This window comes from Monodon monoceros, unplaced genomic scaffold (assembly GCF_005190385.1).
Source record: "Monodon monoceros isolate NGI ecotype Baffin Bay Population unplaced genomic scaffold, NGI_Narwhal_1 Super_Scaffold_7, whole genome shotgun sequence".
NCBI classification, from domain to species: Eukaryota; Metazoa; Chordata; class Mammalia; order Artiodactyla; family Monodontidae; genus Monodon; species Monodon monoceros.
Genome location: NW_021703784.1, coordinates 80,079,172 through 80,099,662, shown reverse-complemented (window position 1 = coordinate 80,099,662; position 20,491 = coordinate 80,079,172). Strand labels below are relative to the sequence as shown.

The window sequence follows — 20,491 nt, the reverse complement described above, 5'->3', positions numbered from 1 at the left end:
TGTGTGTGTGTGTGTGTGTGTGTGTGTGTGTGTGTGTGTGTGTCTGGCGAGTTGAAAGGCTTGAGAAAAGGGAGCATAGCTCTCCCCCAGGAAAGTCTAAGCTCAGCAGACGGGGAGGGGGACCCAGGGTCGCCTTCCCTGGTTTCAGCGCAGGGCCCGAGCCGCTCCCCTTGCCCCCGAGGCAAGCTCTGCGCCCTGGAGCTGTGCCAGGACTGCAGACAGAGCCTGGCAGGTCGGTGGGTGGGGGGGCCTGGGGCCTGGGTGTTCCCTTTGCAGAAGACGCCCATTTGGAGGGAAAACTCCCTTTATTTTCCTGGGGCTCCGTAGCCCCCCCTCCCCGGTCCCCTATCATTTTTACGCTGATCGCACTCCTGATGATGAACTTGCAGCTCAGCTTCCTGCCGCCTGCTTGACCCGGGAGCACCAGCAGGCTGCCGGCCTCGCCCTCAGCTCCCTCCTCCTCTTGCAACCCCGGGGCCTCAGGGCGCCAGTGGGGGTTCGAGTGGGCAGGGGCAGCAGGAGGGGCGCGCGGGGGCGCGGGGTCCCGCCGGGGAGCGCGCACAGAGCGGCGCCTCGGCCGCCCTGCTTCCTGGAGCTGTGCTCCTTTGACCCCAGTGGCAGTCCCTGTCACTGCACCGCTCTCGCTCCCTCCGGCTCGCCGCGCCCTCGCTCCCTCTCTTCGCCCCCTCGCTCGCTCTCTCCCCAGATCGAGGCTGCTCCTGTCCTTTCTCCCCCGCGCCTCCCTCTCGTGCCGCGCCCCCCGGCCCCCAGCCCCAGCCCGCGGCGGGACCTCTGGGGTCGAAGGTTCTGGCCCGCCCGCGCCCCTCGCCGCCCCCGCGCGCCTCCCGCCGGCTCCTGCTGCTTCGCGATGGATCGCCTGCTCGCCGGGCGCTGAAGGCATCCCCGGGACCCGGAGCGCAGCCCGGGAAAGGTAATCCGCCCCGGGAAGGGAGGCGGAGGGCGGGGGAGGGGGAGGAGGCGGCCGGGCGCCCGGTGCCGCGCGCGAGAGGAAGGGAAAAAAATGCACACACAAAGCGGAGCCCGGGTGCGAGGTGCCTTGTCAGCGGCGCGTGCGAGGGGCTTGGAGGCTGCGGACCGCGGCTGCCCCGGTGCCCCTGACATTCTCACAAGCCGGCGCTTCCTGGGCAATTCGGAACCCGAGGAGGGCTTATTTTCAACCCCCGAGCGAAAGCGAATTCTTTTTTAGGAGCTGTCTCCCTCCCACTCCCCATCTTGACCTTCTGCCCTTCTCCCCCCCCACCCCAGTCCTCGGCCCTCGACCTCCCGGGGTCCTCACCTCGCGGCTCCCTCCTCCGCCGGGATTTCTTAGGAGGGAAGGAGGGGGTGTCGGCGAGGGGCGGCGGCGAAAGCCCGGCAGCGGGGATGGGGGTGGGGACGAGGGCTCGGCGAGCTGTTTACTAGAAAGTCCCGGGGTTATGTGTTCGAGCCGCCCCGGCCTAGGCCCGGGTGCATTGTGTTGGCCCGAGCCCCGGGCGCCCGCGGCGGCCCGAGCGAGGTGCGGTGGCCAGGAAGGCGCCGCGCAGCTTTGTGCTCGGGCTGCGCTCCGCGGCCGCCCCCGGGCCGCCCGCGTGCGCGCCGCTCTCGCGCGGGGCTGTTTCTCACTCTCTCCCGGCGCCCCAACCTCGCTCTCCCCCGCCGCCTCCGGTCTCCACGATCGCAGCCTGCTGATCGAGCAGGCGACCCGGGCTGGGCTGCGGGGGACGAGCAGCGAGAAAAAGTAACCGTTGCCGCCCGATTTCTTCCCTTGAGAGGCAGGAGTTTCTATGCTATTTACATGTAACAGGGTTATCTTTGTAAAGCCTTTGAATTCCAAGGTTTGCGGCCTAGGAGGTAGAGGGGGCATTTTCCTGGAGGTTGGGGAGGGGATTAGAATCTACCAGCAAGGAAGGAAATTAAGGATGCTCCAGTGGGGTAGATTTATTACCACATTCCCCCCCCAACACACCCCAAATTAAGTGCAAATGCGGGTCATGAAAAATGTGTAATTGACTTGAGATGCTGCAAACAAACACAAACAGGTCATGGAAAAAACAAACAAAACTTTAAGTGCAAGAAAAGATTTCCAAAGGGGGGGGGGAAATCCGTGGCTTCCACACCCCCTTCCAACGCTCGCTGGCTCCCTCCCTTTCTTTCTCTGCCGCTCCAGGGAAGCAGCCCCGCAGCTCCGGGGCAGAGAGCAGGGAGGCGGTGGCGGCTCCGGGCGCGGGCTCCGCTCTGAGGGTTCGGGGATGCCAACGCACCCTGGAGGCTGACGTCGGGGGCGTGGGGCTGTGATGCTCGAGCGAGGATGGTGCGGTGTCAGAGCCATTGGCCGCCGGTGGTCATCAATCAGTTCGGGGCTGGGGGAAAGGTAGAGAAAGAAAGACAGGCGCCCAACGGAGCCTGGGGCCGCGAGCGCCAGCGCCAACAGTGCCAGAAGCGGCGGCCTCAGCGGAGGCGACGGCGGTGGCAACGGGGGACTGAGCGAGTAAGGCGAGCTGGTGCTCCAGGAAGGAAGGGGGAGCTGTAGTCCAGACAAGCCGGCCGTGAGCCGGGAGGGCAGGGCGCGCGCGAGTGTGTGTGTGTGTGTGTGTGTGTGTGTAGTTGCTGACCACCCCCCAACTGCCCACCCTAGATTTAAAACAAACACACCAATCCAAAGTAGAGAATTCCGCGCCCCCCGCCCCACCATATATAGACTCTACGCGTTGCCAGAGGCGCGGGAGAAAAGTCCTGTCCTTTCTTTCCGAAAGAATGTGCCAGCCGGGTGTCCGCAGTGCTGGAGACAAGTTCAGGTGTAAGTGCGTCGGGAGGGAGGGCGCTCTGTGGACAGAGGCACGTGGAACTTTGTGCATCCGTCTAAACACCTTGCTGGAGAAGCCGCCCGGAAGGCTTCTGGGCATCGCTCCGGAATACAGGGATGAGTAACTGGAGATGGGCATGAAAGAGTAAGGGCGTGAGTTGAGAAAGCACTCGATCTGTGCTGCAGAGGGAGGAGAAAGCGAAATTTGGCGGAGTCGGAGCAGGCGAGTCCCAAAGTCTGGCCAGGCTGTCGGGCGGTCTTCTTAGGGGTAGTGAATAAAGTGAGCATCCTTGTTTAAACGAGGAAATCACGGGCTCCTTTCTCATAGGCTGTGCCGTGCGGTGCTCGGGCAGAGAGGTCATGAGTTGTTGCTTTGAAAACTCTTGGTAAATTGGACTTCTGGTGTCTAGGAGGTGGAGACAGTTATTTAATTCCTCAGCTTTTAATCCCTTCATTGCCAGCAGACTTTAAAAGCGTTTCCCACTAGATTCCTGAAAAAGAACATTCCAAGTTGCACAGCTTAAGGCACAGGATAAGTGATTGCTGTCTAGGAAATGCAAAATGTGCTCACATGATTTTTTTTTTAAAGAGAAAATCAAAGTAGCACCAGCATGAATGTTTGGCAGTGTCACATTTTTCTTTAGGATTCCTGGCATTTACTACTGGGTTCCTTTGTTTTATAGAGCAAATGTATTGAAGTATAAAAATGGAAATTTTAAAAAAGAATACTGGTCTCTGTAAATATTATACATAAAGTAATGTAAGTGTGATGAGGATGAGATGCTCCAAAATCTGATTATTTGGAAGGTTTTACTGACTAAATATGTGAAGCAAGGTGATGCAGGTTCTTGGTAGTTTTAGGTGGTGTATCATTCTGTCTTGTTTCAAGCTTTTTCCAGATTTCTCAGGTTAGAGGAGGGAGTTTACCAAAAAAAAAAAAAAAAAAGGCCTTTCCCATGTATTGGTGTTTCCTGTTCTTGGGATGTGATCATCTTGTGATGTGAGTGGGGGTGAACATAGCATTTTTAAAAAATAAGCTTTTTCTTGATTTGTCTGTAAAGGTTCCTGTGAAAGTTTTGAAGCTCTCTGCCTCAGTCTGACATTTTCTTCAAAGGACTCCAGATTAAAGAAGATAGACACTGCAGGTGCACTGTTTCGATAAAACATTTGAAAGAGAACATGGTAAAGATGAATTCAAATGAGGTGCCAGCCACCCATTTAGCCTTTCCGAGTAACAGGGGCCTGTGCTTGCTGAAGAGGCACAGATCTCACTTGATAGAAAAGGCAAAACCCCATGTTGACTTTAGGGTACAGTGGACCATATAGGAGTGCAAACTGATCGCCTTCTAAGTTCCATCTTTTCTGGGCTTCAAACGGGAGGGTCTGATGCTAACTACTGTAAGTCATTGCCTAGATATTTACATAACAGGAATGTATCTTTCATTTGTAGACCATTTTGCTTAGTTTAATTAGCGAGTTTACTCCAGAAACATTTAAACTGTTTCTGGCACCCGGTGCAGAGATTGTTACTGAGAGGTCACAATGGTCTAGACATGAATTTTGCTTCTCTTGCTTCTTGATGTTCTGTATTTCACACAATAGACATTGATGGCAGGAACATAAGACTTGCCATGTAATTTTTACACCACTCTCTAATTTATGCAAACACTAAGTTCTTGCAGTCTGAAAATGTGTATTTTTTCCCCTCTGTGCTTTGATGGCTAACATTCTTTTTAATGACAGTCATTTCTATAACAGGAAGATGTTTTCATTTGTTTTTACTTTTCAGCGTGGTGCAATTATGCAGTTTTGCGCTTCAGTCGTGTCTCTCTGTACTTTGTGTCTCAAAAGAGAATTACAGTACTTAGAACAGGACTGCAATTTGAAGCAGGTGTTGTGTTTTACTGTTATGCAAAATAACAGTAAAATATAATTGTGGCGGAAATTAAGGAAACAGCTGCAAACTTGGTATGAAAACTGCTACATTATGATTTGTAAGCAGTTCTTATAGATATCTTACATCAGAGGAGTGGGGAAAGATTTTAATTTGTTAATCCTACTGGCCTGGTTGTCTGTCAGCTAGTGCTTAGAGGACTCATACCTCCCATGAAGTCAGGAAGAAGAAAGAGAACCCTAAGTGACACTTTGTTTAAAATGCCAGAGCATGAGGGATTCATTTCTTGGCGGTGCTGTTGTGCATTAGGAATGCAGGCAAGGTGGGTGTTATTTAGCTTGCTTTGCTCATACGAAGAAGGCAATGATTTGAGTAGAATGCTGCGGAATTTCTTAGCCCAGCTAGCATATGGAGGACTACACAAGCCCCGGGTTGTAAAATAATAAAATAAATGGCCTATGGCAGGCCATCTGCCTTTTGCTTGGTATTTAAGGTGTTTCATGCCAAATTTAAATCTAATCCTATTATTCTAAATATTTTTATTTGAGATAGCAGCTAAGATTCCCAGAGCTTAATGGTGCACATGGTGAAAGTATTCTAATGTGGAGCACTTAAAGTAAGAAGGCGGGTTACCTAAGGGTTATCCAGGGAGCGTGCTGCCCGCTTCTTTAAAATTTCACTGATCAATTGCAGCAGCAACCAAGCAGGGGTGTGCTCTGCTCAGTCTTTGCACACTTGGTATAAAAATAAGCATCCTCATTTCCGAACCCAGTGCAGCAAATAATATATTGACATTTATACAAAGAATCAAAAAGAACAGAAACGTATTTTAAAGTATGAAACCAGCTGCTGAGAAATATGCAGCACCAAGCAGGAGTGAAGCGGTAGATTCAATGGCCGCCCTCCTTTACCTCTCCTTCTGGGCTCCAAGAGGGGCGGTAATGAGTGCATCCAAAATGGTGGTCCAAGCCTGGATGTATTTGACTTTCCTCTGAGTAACTGGAGGGTTTAAAGAAATTATATTACATTTAGCAAGAAGGATTTGCCTTCCATAAAGTTCTTGGCCAGAGTGGAATCCATATATATACCAAGATTTGAGTACCTATGTGTGTTGGGAGCCACTGTGAAAGAAAAAATTATATGTGATGTGTGTATGTATTATGCGTGTATTACAGTTACAAACAGGTATCTGTTATGAGCACAGCATTTTAAATTTACATTTGGCATTGTGTTTTATGGCTGTGCTAAGCACCGGGATTTCAAATTATTCTGTGACACCAACTTTGTACAGACCAAACATTCCAATTAGCAGGGAAGGTTTGGAAGATTCGCCACTTCGAGCACAAACCATTTATAGTTAGACACCATGGCAACTGTGGATGTGCCCCTTCCGTAATTCACGTTAAGCGCCATAATTATAATTAAAGAGGAAATCTTAGTTTGAACACCATTGAAATGATTTGCTAGCAGCCAGCCTTATCATTTGGAGTGTCATGTCCATTCTGAAGTACAGGCTGGGTGGAGAATTGGGAAAGGTTTTATCCATGAGGCAACCACACAGATTAAGATTTTTCCTGAACCAATTTCATGTCTAGGTGTCCCATCTGACATCGCTTAGAACATCCTCTTTTTCTTTGTTCTCATTTTTTTCATTTGTTTTTTTCAGAAACACACAGCAGTATTGATGAGTAGACCCTTGGGTTCAGAGATTGGGCTGAAACGCACCATGCCTGCTTCCATCCTTTGCTCCGGAAAGTTGTGAATTGCTCATGCCTATAGGGAGGAAGGATGGCACATGGGATTCCTTCTCAAGGCAAGGTTACCATAACGGTGGATGAGTACAGCTCCAACCCCACCCAGGCATTCACGCACTACAACATCAACCAGAGCAGATTCCAGCCGCCACATGTACATATGTAAGTATCACTCATGAACTTAAAAAAATTAGCCATCAGGAAACTAGAAATAAAATAAGAAATTCACTAATGACTTCTGCCCAGGAGAATAAAAGGTGTATGATTCCCCAAACAGATGGGTATCTATGGTTCCAAGTACAACTCAGAGGAATCCTCCACGTCGGTGTAACGCTGAACTTTTCCAGAGTATGTACTTTCAACTACAATTTGGCATGAGATCTTCAGAGCCTCTGAGGGTTGCCCTCATTTTGTGTATAACAACAGAGAGGTTAAGGTATTTGCCTAATGTCACACAGTGAATTTTGGCAGAGTCTCCTGACCCCTAATTCAGTTTGCTTTATGTTATACTGCTTGCCTCCATGATGAAATATCTTTAAAATTTCTGTAGTTTCCCCCCCAACACACACCTCACCGCCCCCACCCCTTTACATTCAGCTGGGAAACAGGCCTAATTGGGACTAATTGTCCAGCCACTGCTAAATCCATCGTCTTGCCTGTTGCTCGTAGAACGTGTGCTGCATGCTGCAGGACTCAAACAATATGGGGAACAAAGGATTAAGGGACAGTGGAACAGTTGGTTCCAGGAATTGTACTTTCCCCTCACTCCCTAATACTATTTAAGTCATGTCTCAGTTTAAACTGTTTCAGGAGCAAAGTGTGGGAGAAATCCAGAGGCAAAGATTTTGCAGCACCTGGATGCACACCAGCTTTCTTTCCGTTCCTCTGCTGCAGGATGTGCTGGGCTTTCAGCAGAACGGGCAAAAGGTCACCATCTCCCTTGTTTATTCAAGGCCTGGTGCTCATTCTCTATTAGACTCTTCCAATGTCTAACATGAGTCTTTCACAGTAGGACTAAACCCCTTTGCAAACCATTATATAGTCAAGAGAGAAAAGAGGTTAGGGCTCTGTTGAATGTTTTTGCCATTGCTGGCAAAATTGAACTCGGGGCACGTCCAAGTCACAAGCTCTTTTTTAAGTAATTGTTTTATTTGAGCATTTAAAAAAAAACAGTAGGTCTCCCCCCAACCCAACATGCACACACATGCGCACACACACACTCCCAACCCCCCCCCCCCAATTTAGAAACACTAACCAAACAAAAAGATCCTTCTCTTGACTGCCTGGGTAGTATAGTAAATACTGGGATGTTACTTCGCCAAGTATGCAAATAGAGCTACTCAATTATCTATGATGGGAATTCTGCAAAAAAAAAAAAGGAGAAGAAAAAGAAAAATCCTTGCAAATGGTTAATGCTAAACTATTTCTAAGATTCTTCTACTTTCTTTAAATCAGAATATATTCATGATAATGAAGGATTCCTAACATGGTTTTAAGGAGAGGGTTTAAGGGGAATAAGATTTTTCTTTGTTAAAATGGCTTTTCTGAACAATAACTGTGTTCATTTCAAATATTCCTTTTATTCTTCTGCTTCTGATAATTTCTTTTTCTTCAAATATGTTATAGAATGTGTGCAAGCTGGGCTTAGGATTCCTTTAGCTCTGCTTTGCTGGTGTGACGTTTTGTATTAGAGAATCACAAAGCACTTTGTGGATTCTGTTTCCTCCCAGGCAAAAGAAAGTATATTTTGCCCCAGATTCCTTGGAAAATGACTGATAGGGAATCTTAGCTTATTCTTCGCTTGTTTGTAGCCCTAAGATTCCACTGGTGAACTGTGAATGCTCAGAGATATTTTAAAAATCATGTAACTTTAGGACTGATGTGCTTAGATCTAGCCATGAAAAGTTCGAAGGATCAAATTATACCTTTTATGAAAACAAGGCTTGAAAAATGGAGTTTGCAGGGGCAGCCTAGACAGCTGTGTAGCCCTTTTACCAGACTTCCTTCCTAGAAGTAGAGGATTCTTCCACGGTCAACTCCATCTGGCCTTTTCACCTTCATCACCCACTAAGGGCTTCCCACCTGAACTCTTTGTTCCAGCCACGCATGTTGACTCTACCACCTGAGCACCCCGTGAGCCCTTTCCATCTCAATGCTTTTACTGTTTCTCACAGCTGAGACACTCTTACACTCTGCTGAGAGCCAGTTCAGGCCCCTCTATGTCTAGGAAACCTCTTCTATCTCACCCAATCCAAAATGACTGTGCCTACCTACCCCCCTACCAACACGATGTCCCTCGTCATTTGGTATTTACTTCAAACCAGACCTGTCTCCCACCCGCCCTCTCTCTCAACTATATCATTCATTTCTTAAAGGCAGGGATTGAGCAGGTAACAGGTGCTTAGAAATACTAATTGATTGCTTGCTTGCTTGATCCATTGATTTGATTGTGAATTGAGATGAGAAATTGTGATTGAGATTTGGAAATTTTCATTGGGATCCTTCTGTCCTGTCTTAATATTTTGAGTGTTTGTATGAACGTGTGTGCATGTTATCAAGATGCTGGCCGACCTTTTCCTTGGCCTTTCTTTTCCGTGCTTGGTGCCCTGGCACAGTGACTGGCCCATGCTGGGCATTCAGCTAGCTATCTTAGTTAAATGGGATCATGTTATATTTTAAAAGATTGCCTTGAGTCTAAATAGAAACTTAAATTGGCTGGAAAATGCCTATAAAATGTTTAGTCTAAAATGTCTTAAGTTTTTCTAAAATTTTTAACATGCTATGGTAGAGCTTTACTCCTCTCCACAAAGATATTGTCTTTTCCACTTGAATAGTTGCTCATTTATTTTGCATGGGTTTCTTAAAATATTTGCTTTCCTTTGGCACTTAACAGCTGAGGTCTATGAAGACCCATGACAGATCACCTGGATTGGAGATACAATGCTGGGTCCTTAAATGATCTGTTATTTTCTTTCATGAAACCTAGTTGAGGTTTTCTTACCTTAGTTAAGGAATAGCTCACTTCCCATTTAATTCAGTTTGTCTCACCTCAGCTTTGTGACCCATCTTGGGCAATTTACCTCTTTTCTCCCGGCCTCAGTAAATGTAAACATTTGTAACAAATGATAGATATGGATCTTTTTAGCTCTGACATACTAAGATTAAGATTGCAATTAAGACATTTATTTGCAAGGTGTTGCTGTGGAGGGAACACAGATGCGTAAGACCCGGTTCCCATCTTTAGAAGCTCATCACTGATTCAGAGTTGTTGTTCCCACTGGCTTTAAGGGTTTACTCCATGGTCTTGGTTTGGCTTCACCTGTGAGTTCTGACCAGGTTGCTACCAAGCTTTCTAAGAGTCAGTAGCCTATACATCTCTGCCTGTGACGTAGGGAGGATTTTTTTTAAAAGAAAGCAATCCGATATGACCTTGGAAAAGAAAATTAAAGCGCAGTTGGAGTTGACAGGGCAGACTTGAACCCAGAATTCATGAGCCCCTCTTATCCAGACTCTTGAACATACTGATAGATGTGATAGTTGAAAACCAACAATTGACAGGGCTTCATTTTTCTACAACCCTGTCATCTTCCCCAGCAGAATGTTATTTAGTATTTTTAATGATGAAAATTATTTAGTATTTTTAATGATAGTGGGAGGAGGTGCTCAAGGAGCCAGTGTAGGTCTGAAAACACCATCAAGATTTGGTATGTTTTAGATTATCTGAGGCCTAATAAAATGCTGTAAGACATCTCTAGTAGGGTACCCAACCATCTCCGTTTTTGCATCGAAAGTCCCACATTCCGGGAGACCCCTCAGTTCCCTGCAAACCAGGATGGTTGGCTACCCTACTGAGGTTAATTCCTCAACTTTTTCTTTAAGGTTTGGTTGCTAGGAAGCTCAAATCAAATTTTATTTTCAGTTTTAGCTACATCCTTGTCTACGGCTTTAGTTCTCAACACCCCTGGAACCTTACTTAGCTCTTGTTCTTTTATACTTATTTTGAGGAGGCAGTGTAGTGTCGTGGTCGGAGTCTCCAGTGGAATCAGATTGTTGGATTTAAAACCTGGTTGCACCACTTACTAGCTGTGTGACCAACCATGGACAAAGGTATTAACTTCTCTGGGGTTTTTTTCCCCATCTCTAAAGTGTGGATGATAAAAGTAGTGCCTATCTCCAAAGGTTGCTGTGAAGGTTAAAAACTTGTAAAGTTTTTAGAGGAGTGCTTAGTACATACTCTGTACTCAGTAAATGTTAGCTCTTCGCATTAATGATTGTTTTATTGATTCTGCACCTTTTTATTCTAAGCTGTCTCGGTCCGTTTTGAAAATCACTGGAGTATAAAAAATGAATAAATAAGAAAATCACTAGTAAGTTTGTCCTGTCTTCCTCCAGGACTCATTACTAGCAAACTTGGCTGGGTGGGAGTTTTGGCTGTCAGGGTTGGAAGGTGCCCTGACTTCTTTTTTTAAAATTTTTTGTTTCTAAATTTTTTATTGAAGTGTAGTTAACTTACAAAATTGTATTAGTTTCAGGTGTACAAAATAGTAATTCTGTATTTTTATAGGTTATACTCCATATAAAGTGATTATAAAATATTGGCTGTATTCCCAGTGTTGTACATTACATTCTTGTAGCTTATCTATTTTATATCTATTAGTTCGTACCTCTTAATCACCCTCACTTATTTTGCCCCCGCTCCACCTCTTACCAATCTAGCAACCACCAGTCTGTTCTCTGTGTCTGTGAGTCTGTTTCCGTTTTGTTATATTTGTTCGTTTGTTTTATTTTTTAGATGCCACATGTAAGTGAAAACATATAGTATTTGTCTTTCTCTGTCTGTGCCTTGACTTCTTATTGCCTGTCAAGGAGTGTCTCACCTGCCTTCAGTTACTCCATGGGATTGACAGTCCCGAGGGGGCAAGGAATCCCAAGAGCTGAGTGTCGCCTGGTTGTTCTCTGCAGAATCACAGTGGCCTTCATTCACTTGTGCTCGTCTCAGGCCCTTGTACCCCCATCAGTCAGTGTCTTAGGCTCTCTACCTATGGCTGTGGTTACAACAGAAGCATCAAGAGTTAACCATAATTAACTAGGACTGAGTACAAAGGGCACAGCTTGAGCTGGGGAATGAGGACAGTATTCACACAGCAGCTGAGAATGTGGTCTGAAATCAGAGATCTGTATCCACATGCTGATCCCACCAGTTACTGGCTTGGCTAGGTGATGTTGGACAGAATTATTGAACTTCAGTCTTCTCATCTATAAAATGGGTTTGACGAGTCTCTAAGACGGTTGTAAACAATATATGAGATTATGTATATGACATAGTGCCCAGAAGATAGCACTTGATAAATAGATGCTGTGATAATATTTATGGTCTTGTGCATTAGCTGGTGAGCATGAAATAAGTGTTAACATCTTTTTGTTTGAACTGCTTGCATAAAACTTGACAAGACCAACTTGTTCTTGTTGCTTTGTTGTGTTTTACAGCATCTGTCAGTGTTTGCTTGGGTATTGCTAATCCGAAATGATCTGAAGCTTTTAGGGTATCTGGGTGATCTTTCCATGCCAAATTGTTACAGGATTTTGTTTGTCTGATCTGAAGTTTCATTCTTGCATGGTAGGAAGTAAATGTTTATTTCAGGTCTGAATTAGGTATCCTTAGATGCAGGAAGAAAGTTACAGAAGAGTGTTATAGAATGATGCCATTTGGTTAAAAAAAAAATCTCAAAATGTGTAGAAAGATAAATACCAACATTACTGGTGATCATGTAGGGAATAAATTTGCAAACAAATCTGGGGGAGGGAGTGATGGGTTATTTTATATACTTTTGTATAATTTAAATTATTTTTATAAGAACTATGTAATACTTTTATGATAATAAAAACTTTTTTTAAAGAATGATAAAAATGTGATTTGTCTACAATCCCTTCTGCTTTGTTAGCAAGGTTTGCATTAAAGGCTCACTCTAATGTAAATCTACTTTCTTTGAGCACTGCTTCCTTGGGAGGTACCTTCTTCTGTTTTATGTTATAATCAAGGTATAGACCAAAGGCTGTTCATTGGTTCAGTATAATTCAGCTTGGTCATGTGTGGAAAGATGTGAGGCCAAGGATGCTGGCTACTTCTTAGTCCTATAACTGGAGGGAAATTTCTTTAAGAAGTACCTTCAAATTCATTTTTGAAAGCCAGCAGAGTATATAGTATCAGTAAACAGATAGCTTGCTATAGTGGATGACTTGACAGTGTTTCAGGGAACCTGGATTCTGGTCCTGTCTTGGTCACTAATTAGGTTTGTGATTCCGAGCAAGTTGAGCCTCTTTGAATTTCAAGTTCCTCACCAGCCATTGGACTCGATGCCCTTTAGCTTCATTCCTTCCTACTCTGGTAGTCTAGGGTTTCTCCTTTTCTTCTCTTTTCTTTAGTCTGTTTGAAATTAAGAACACAAATCCCTCATCATTAGTGATATTCTGTAGGGAAAGATTATAATAGTGAGATATCATGGGGATGCTTTGGAGGGGGAAGACCAATGACCTCTTCCTCACACAGAGGAAGAGTATCAATGAATGAGTGAATGTCTGGGGCTCTGTAACATTGCACATTACTAACAAGGTAGAAATTCATCCTTTGTCGCAGAGCTGGGCTGCATTCACTGTGCAAAAAAAAAAAAAAATTCTAAACGTTTTTCTCTTGGTAAGCTGCTTTCTCCTTCTCATTACAAATTTATCACTGGCCTGAACATTAGCATGGCCATAATTTCTGTTAATGTTTTCAATCTGAAATTCGCCTTGGAGATGGCTGAATGGCCCTTTTGGCTTGTGCTCATATATAAACACGGGGTATTTTTCTTTTTAAAAATAAGCTCTTTTTCCTATATGCTCCCTGAGGGCACTGGTCTTGTGGTCCGTGGCAGTTAGACTTCATTTTAGAACTGACTTATTTCCTATTCCGTCGATTTCTTTGTTTGAATTCTGGCTTTAAAAAGGCAACCTAAAATTAGATATATTTTTTTGTCCATATGGATTTGTTCTTAGAAACTTAGCTGTATATTGCATAACTGGGTAGTTTTGTTTGTTTGTTTGTTTTTGGTTACTTGACTCTCTGGGAGGGTAAAGAATTTTGACAAATAAAGTAGATTCTTTCTACTGTGGTATGCCTGGATTTCAAATCCTGAGGCAGTTATCTACATTTGCAGAGAGAAAGGTTCATACGGAAAGTGTGGCCAGTTCCTATCCTGAAACTAGGAACTCGCTGCTCACCTCTCCTTATGGATTAAATTTATCTCCTGCTCTAAGTACAGTTTTTTAAAAAATTTCTTTTAGGGAGACATTTTGATAAAAATAGACAAAATGACAAGACTAGCTAAACAGGAAGTATTATAATAAGGAGTCTGTATTTGAAACATGCTTAATTTTAATTCTGAGATTTAGAGCCAATGAAGATGTAGATTTTAAGACATAAAAACAAAGCCAATGCCACTAAATCTGCCACATTTTGTGTAACAAACTCTAGGTAGTTCTGAACTATTTCCAAAAAGGAGAAAAAACTCACCGAGTCTGGGAAGATCTATCCACCATCAGCTTGTTTTTCTTCTTTTTCAGTATTTCCTTAGCTCTCTCCTTCCCATGTCTCTTCCCCTTTTAGACTTTCCTAGCATCCAGGAAATTGGATGTTTCAGTAGCTATCCTGGAATGATTAGGCTATTATTTCAATATTAGTACAGACAAAACTACCACACTTTTCCAGACCGCCGTGTTAGTCTGCCTCTTTTTTTTTAATGTAAAGAGTACACTTAGAGGCTTTGTCTGTGTAGAAACACTAACTCTGCAAAGAGGAAACTCTGTTGAATTTATTGGCCTTTGCAGTATTTGGGTCTGCATATTTTTCTTCTGTTTTGCTTTGAAGATTTTTTTTCTTCAGTTTCTGTCCCTTTAGAAGGGTAAAATATATGCAAATAAGAAAATGCGTTGTTGCAGGCTTTTCATTTTTTTTTCCTTTACCACAAATCAAGAATATAAGCCCCTCTAGTCGGTTTAAATTTTTGTATGGCTTTATATTACATAGCAAAGCTCTTGACACTAGTTGAGAAAAAAAAAAAAAAAAACAGGAAAAGAAACACTAGTACCATTCAATAAAGCAAACAAGTAAATTTTCAGTACTTGATATTATTGCGCCTTAAAATTCCAGATGAGAATTAAACCCTTCTTGAAGTTCATTTGTCTGTAGTGGCTTCGTTAAAAGATTACAGGGCACTACACCATAACATGAACTCTACTCAAATCCATTTATTTCTTTGGTAGACAGTCTCTGAAACCTTCCAGCTCAAAGGTTTGACAATTCTGGGATTGGAAAAATATCTTTTCCCGTCTTTCGGTGGGCTATTTCAGCATTGCTGCTGATTGGCTAAGAAAAGTGGCTTACTTGTAGTATTTAGTTTTAGGTATTTGGGCCACAGACCAAGTTTCAAACCGTTTACGTATTGTACACTTCGTTTAAAATGTGTTTTGCGCAAAGACTTAAAACTGAAATCAAGGAAAAAAAGTGAAATCTCCCACCAGCTAAGCAACCTCAGCATGTTTCTCTAATTTCCTGAGTTAGCCTTTTGCTATGACATAGACATTCTACCAGCTCTATTTTGGTCCTGAGTTCTGGAAAACTTTTCCCCCTTTTGTTTCATTTTGCTTTGCCTTAAGACTTCAGAGATAACCACAGAAGCCTGTCAGACTGCATTAGGCATTTTTAAAAAGAAATCACAAGTATCATACCCATTGCTCTTGGTTTTGCCTTATATTTAATATATTCCATTTTTTAAAAAAGTACCAACTTTTACATGTCGGTCCTGCTTGGGTGGGCAGCAGATATAATGTGGAGGTACATGTTTTATGGAGAAGAGGGAAGACAGTGGTATATGTGAAGGAGAGAGAAAAGACGAGAGGGAGGGCCTAGCAGATATATCCTGTTAGTTCATAACTCTTTCTTGCAATTATGATGTCCGTGGCCTTGGGCTTGCCTTTAACACCAGGAACGTGTCAGCATCCCTAAACATCCATCAGCAGGAAGATAAGACAGATTTCACCTTGGCTTTGTGGGGTATGCATGCCAACTCTACATACCAATGGATCCAGCATTTGAAAGGATCAGAATAGCAATTTTTGATACATTGACCTGTTTTGATCCCTGAGAAGGAACAATTTGGTAGGCCTTTTTAGGTAACTCAGAAGTTGAGGTTTGCGTTTCAATATATAAAAAAAAAGTCCATTTGAGAAATAGTGAACTATGAATTGGCTTTTGAGAAATGTAAAAGTATCTGAAACTTCAATTGCCCAAGGTCTGCCATCTGTTAGTATCTAGGAGACTTACCATGCGTTGTGCTCAGATTCTGACTTTTACAGGTTAACTTGTTTTCACTTTGTTCCTGACCTTCACATTTTGGGCACAGCTGGATGCACTGAAACCTGTTTTGACTCCACCAACTTAGAGAAAAGAAGAATGAGGAGGAGGGAGTCTTTGGGAAGAATAGACAGACTAGGAAGGAGGTATTAACTCCTAAAGGATATTAATTCCGAATTCTTCCATAATGCAGTTCAAAGAAGGATCTGTTTTCCCCCATGTGAAATATAAAGGCATAGGTAGGTGTCCTTTTCCTTACAGAAGAGTGAGTCCACTACCACCCCCTTGCCCACTGACACTCTTGAGAATTCAGAAGGGAAATAATAACCCCGCGGGAGGTGGTTGGCCCCATGTTGTGCCCCTTGGTGGCGGATGGCTGGCCTGTTTTGCATCTCTCCATCTCGACCCCTCCACCACGTTAACGGCAGCCGGCACGCTCCACTGTTTATCTTGGAATTGGATACCATCATCTTGGCAACCAAACTGGGACCTTTCCTGCTCAGATTGTTTGTCATTTGTTGTTAATTATCTGTTACCATAAATTCTGCACTTTGAGAAAAAAGGGAATGTTTTGAAATATTTCCTCCAACATGTAAGTGGAGCTTCATTTTCTGTGGACAGAAGAGGGGAAAAAAAGATCAGCCCTTTTGGGAATGGGTTTCAGGGAAATCAAATGCTCTGGTTTTTCAGACCAGATGGGTTAGATCCTGCTAATGCAGCCAGGATTCGCAGCAGAAGAACCTTTGCAATTCAGGAATTATCTATATTTGTGAGAGGTACCCCCTTTTGAGGGAAAAAAAAATTTACCTTTACATAAGGAGTTGTGCTTTTATCGCAGTCTCTTTGTGCCATAATTGTGTGTTGTGTGTGTATGCTCGAGAGCCTGTTCCCTGCAGTTTCTCACTTTCAAAGGTTATTAAGACAAAGCAGTCCAAAGTGAAAGGTAGCTTCTGCTTACCTGCCTTTGTGAGGCATTTATTTTGTCAAGTATAGAATTAAAATGAGCTTTCTGGCCATTAGTGGATTTTAGTCATGCCCCCGCCCTCTGCAGGGAAGGTTGCGTCACCTTATGAACAAACAGCACTGTTTTGTGAGGTGCTGTATCATGAGCTGAGGGAGCCACCGCTGGACTTACTGTCTTAACAAAGCGGTCAACAGAAGAACAGGAGACAGGAAGAATGCGTGCATGCATTTTGGAGGGAAGAGTTTGGGAGTGAAGTGGTTATTGCTAAGCAGAAATCTAGGCACATTTAAAGACATACAAACTGAAATCATTTGAAAAGTTCCAAAAGAAAGTATATCCAGAATCCAGGCTGTGTCTCCACCCCGGGACCCCTTACATGTGTTCGCTTATAGTCTCTGTTGCTAGTATCTCATCTTTACCATGGGGATCATAACAATATATGCCTCCATAGGTAATGGTGAAGGTTACATTAGGTGATGCTTAGTATTGAGTAAAGCACTTAGCACAGTATTCCAAAGCTCAATGCATGGAAGCTACTGTTACTAATATTGTTTACCCACAACATCAATGCTTGAACTTCGGCAGAGTTTTAATGGCGGCACAAAGACCATCATCACCATAACTTTTTTTGCCATTAAGTTTGGTGTGTCTGTTTTCTTCTCGTTGAGGAGCTTTGTTTTTGTTTTCCTCTCACTGTTAACGTTTTTAGGGTTGTGCTGTCTCCCAAGGCATCCCCACACTGGGAGGGAGGGATTGAGTCTCTGCTAACCTGCTGATAGTCAGGGGCACACACTTAATAAACACCCATCGCAGCTCCTGCCTGCTGCTTGGGACAGTGTAGCTCTCAGAGATGTGCCTTTTCCTGGAGTTGAGGAATTTGCCTGGGTCTGCTGCCTTTGGTTTCTGCAGAGCCAGAAAATGTTCTTCCCAGGCTTAGAAGGAAGGAATCCTGACCTGAATGGTGTTGCCCCTGAAATAAAACATCCTTTCTACGTATTCCACTTCCGTTATCCTTTTATCTCCTCCCTCAGTGTTTTTCAAAGGGAGTACGGTAGGTGTGTGTGCATTATTTTAGAGCACAGCTTACAATCAGATTTTAGGATTAAGAAATGAGTGTTAACCTAGTGTCTCAGATTTAGGAACAGTTTGCGTATGAGAACAAGAGACTGGATGGAGGAGAATGGAGGTTGAAAAAACGCACCCTCACACTGCTCTGGGGGAGGCTGGGGAAAGGATTTAACACTTTGGATTCTTTAGAGGCCATTAAAACTCTGATGGGATTGGATTACCTGACTGCACATCTGAAACATGAAACCCTTGCCCAAACCGTGCAATTGAGTTAAGCTCAAAATTCAAGGCCTTCCCCTAAGACTGGCCTCTGGGTAAGCCTCACTGTGGATGGCAAAATGATTTCCTTTGAGAGGAGCAAGACTGCAGTGAGGCTTTTATGGCCAATTGAGCCTGTATGTTGGTGCCAGCCAGACAGTTGGCAGCACTTAGTGCCAAGTTCGGTGATCTGTCCACCAGTTTTTCCCAAGGTCTTCAATTCCGTCTGGATTCAGGGCTGACATTGAAGAGAAGTCCATTGTAAATCCAACTTCCTAGGCATGCCTCCTGAATTTTTTATTTTTCCAAGTGGAGAGGTACTGAGAGGTGCCGGGAGAGCAACAGGCTGCTCCCCTGCCGTCAACTTTGAGGCTTGGAATGATGTCCTCCTCCCTAAATACACTTCCTTTCCTCTCTCCACCTTCGTCACTGCTTCAGGGGAGCCCCTACCCCTTTCTCTGGATTACGTGAACCCTTTGTGTGTATGGACCCAGAGCACCTACAAGTAATGCTTTCCCTTGGTCGCACTTTTTATAAATGTGTTTTCTGAATGCTTGTGAAATGTCTGTCTTCCACTAGGCTTTAAGCTCTCTGAAGGCAGCATCTCTTTTTTTTTTTTTTTTTTTTTTTTTTTTTTTGCGGTACGTGGGCCTCTCACTGTTGTGGCCTCTCCGTTGCGGAGCACAGGCTCCGGACGCGCAGGCTCAGCGGCCATGGCTCACGGCCCCAGCCGCTCCGCGGCATGTGGGATCCTCCCGGACCGGAGCACGAACCCACGTCCCCTGCATCATCAGGCGGACTCTCAACCACTGCGCCACCACGGAAGCCCGGCAGCAACTCTTTTTATTTTTTGTTGCCCATCTGTATCCACAGCACGTATCATAGTGCTATCACATTCTAGATACTCTCCAAATACTTGTTGAATGAATGAATGACAGTTGAGTTTTCAGGGATTCCATGTTCTCTTACTATGTGCTTTCCCAAGAAGTGTGTGCTCCCTTGGAATCATTCATTCATTTTGAGGGCATGTATTTAGACTTGATGGTATACTTGGCTTTAAAAAGGGTAACTTATGAGTCTCCCGTGTTTTTTTCAGGATGGAGCTGGATGAAGCTCAGAGTGAGTATTTCTGATACTCCTACACTAATGCTATAATCTATCCTGCCTTCGGTTGACTCTTACTTTGACAGTAGTAGACTCTCATTTCTAACACAGGAAAAATGTCAAAGTTTCACTTTCATCTTGACCCTAAAGATTTGGGTTTCCTATCTTTTTCTCTACCTTAAAAACTGAGGTATTAGAAAGTATGTTGTCTTAACTCCTTGTAAAGCGCTTACTTATTTATCCTATTTGGCATCAACTATTATTGGCTAGAAGCGTGAAATTAATTAGGATATATTTCAGCCCGAGTACCAGGAGCCTGTCAGCTGTCCCTAATATGTGGAGTTTACCTGAAATGAAGACCATGAAAAGGGGTCATCTCTTATCATGGGAATCACACATTTTGCATAAAGCGAACCAATTTTATTCTGTATCCTTATGTTTTTAACAACTTTACTTTTTTTTTGTAGTAAACTCTTCTAGTTCTTATCATACGACTATTTTCACAGAAACCTGTGATTTGGGTTTACTACAGATAACACCACTATAACGACATGGGTGTTATACAGTGATTGAAAGCCTTCTGAAACTTCTGTTTTAAAGGTGAAACAAATGAAATTTAAAGGAAGCATGCAATGGATTTCTAATTACTGGTGACTAAGCTATAAACTTCTTGAAAAGTAAATGACAAAAAAATGCTGCTGAAGAGTGCCAAGCTTAAGGAAGAATTTTACAAGGGGCAGAGCATAAAAGAGGGGAGAGAATAAGAGAGATTTGCATGGCAAGCACTTTGGGGCAGGAAGTTGTTAATTTAAGTGATGGGCTTTAGGTTTTCTCCCTGACTGTCCCCTTACTGTGTCTACTAAGAAAGGTGTTGTATAATTAGGCTTTCTGGAGATCCCTTTTGGCTGAGGACCTAACTGAGTTTCAGGACTAGAGGGCTGAGCTGGATGGAGTTGGGGGAGCTTTTGGCCCTGCTGGTCGAAACCCATGGGTGGACCTGCCTCTTTGATAAGTACCTGTAGTGACTGGCAGTGACATTGTTTGGGGAAAGTATGGTTTAGTAATTGAATAGTCAGTGCTCCTTAGTATATGAAAATCTCTCTTTAACATAGGGAAGACACCAAAATCCACATGTGCAATTTAAATGAGCTTGTATTCTGCATTATAAATATGCACCGGATGCCAAGTAGAAAACCGGAACACTCTCTCAGGATGCTGTTAGGGCCAAGCGGAATCTCATTAGGGACGGCTTCAAAGA

General features: G+C 43.9%; 1 protein-coding gene across 3 annotated transcripts in view; it reads left to right on the top strand.

Moving 5' to 3' along the window:
* Positions 1-599: 599 nt before the first annotated feature.
* Positions 600-20,491, top strand: part of MPPED2 (metallophosphoesterase domain containing 2) — a 173,807-nt gene continuing 153,915 nt past the window's right edge. The window contains exons 1-2 of one of the 3 annotated variants that reach the window (XM_029208467.1): positions 600-931; positions 6,364-6,613. In XM_029208467.1, the coding sequence (XP_029064300.1) occupies positions 6,486-6,613 (128 nt within the window). In that variant the 5' untranslated portion in view covers positions 600-931; positions 6,364-6,485. Of the gene's footprint in view, positions 932-2,706; positions 2,798-3,495; positions 3,949-6,363; positions 6,614-20,491 lie in introns of those variants that run through there. The other 2 variants (XM_029208468.1, XM_029208469.1) reach the window with 2 other exon arrangements.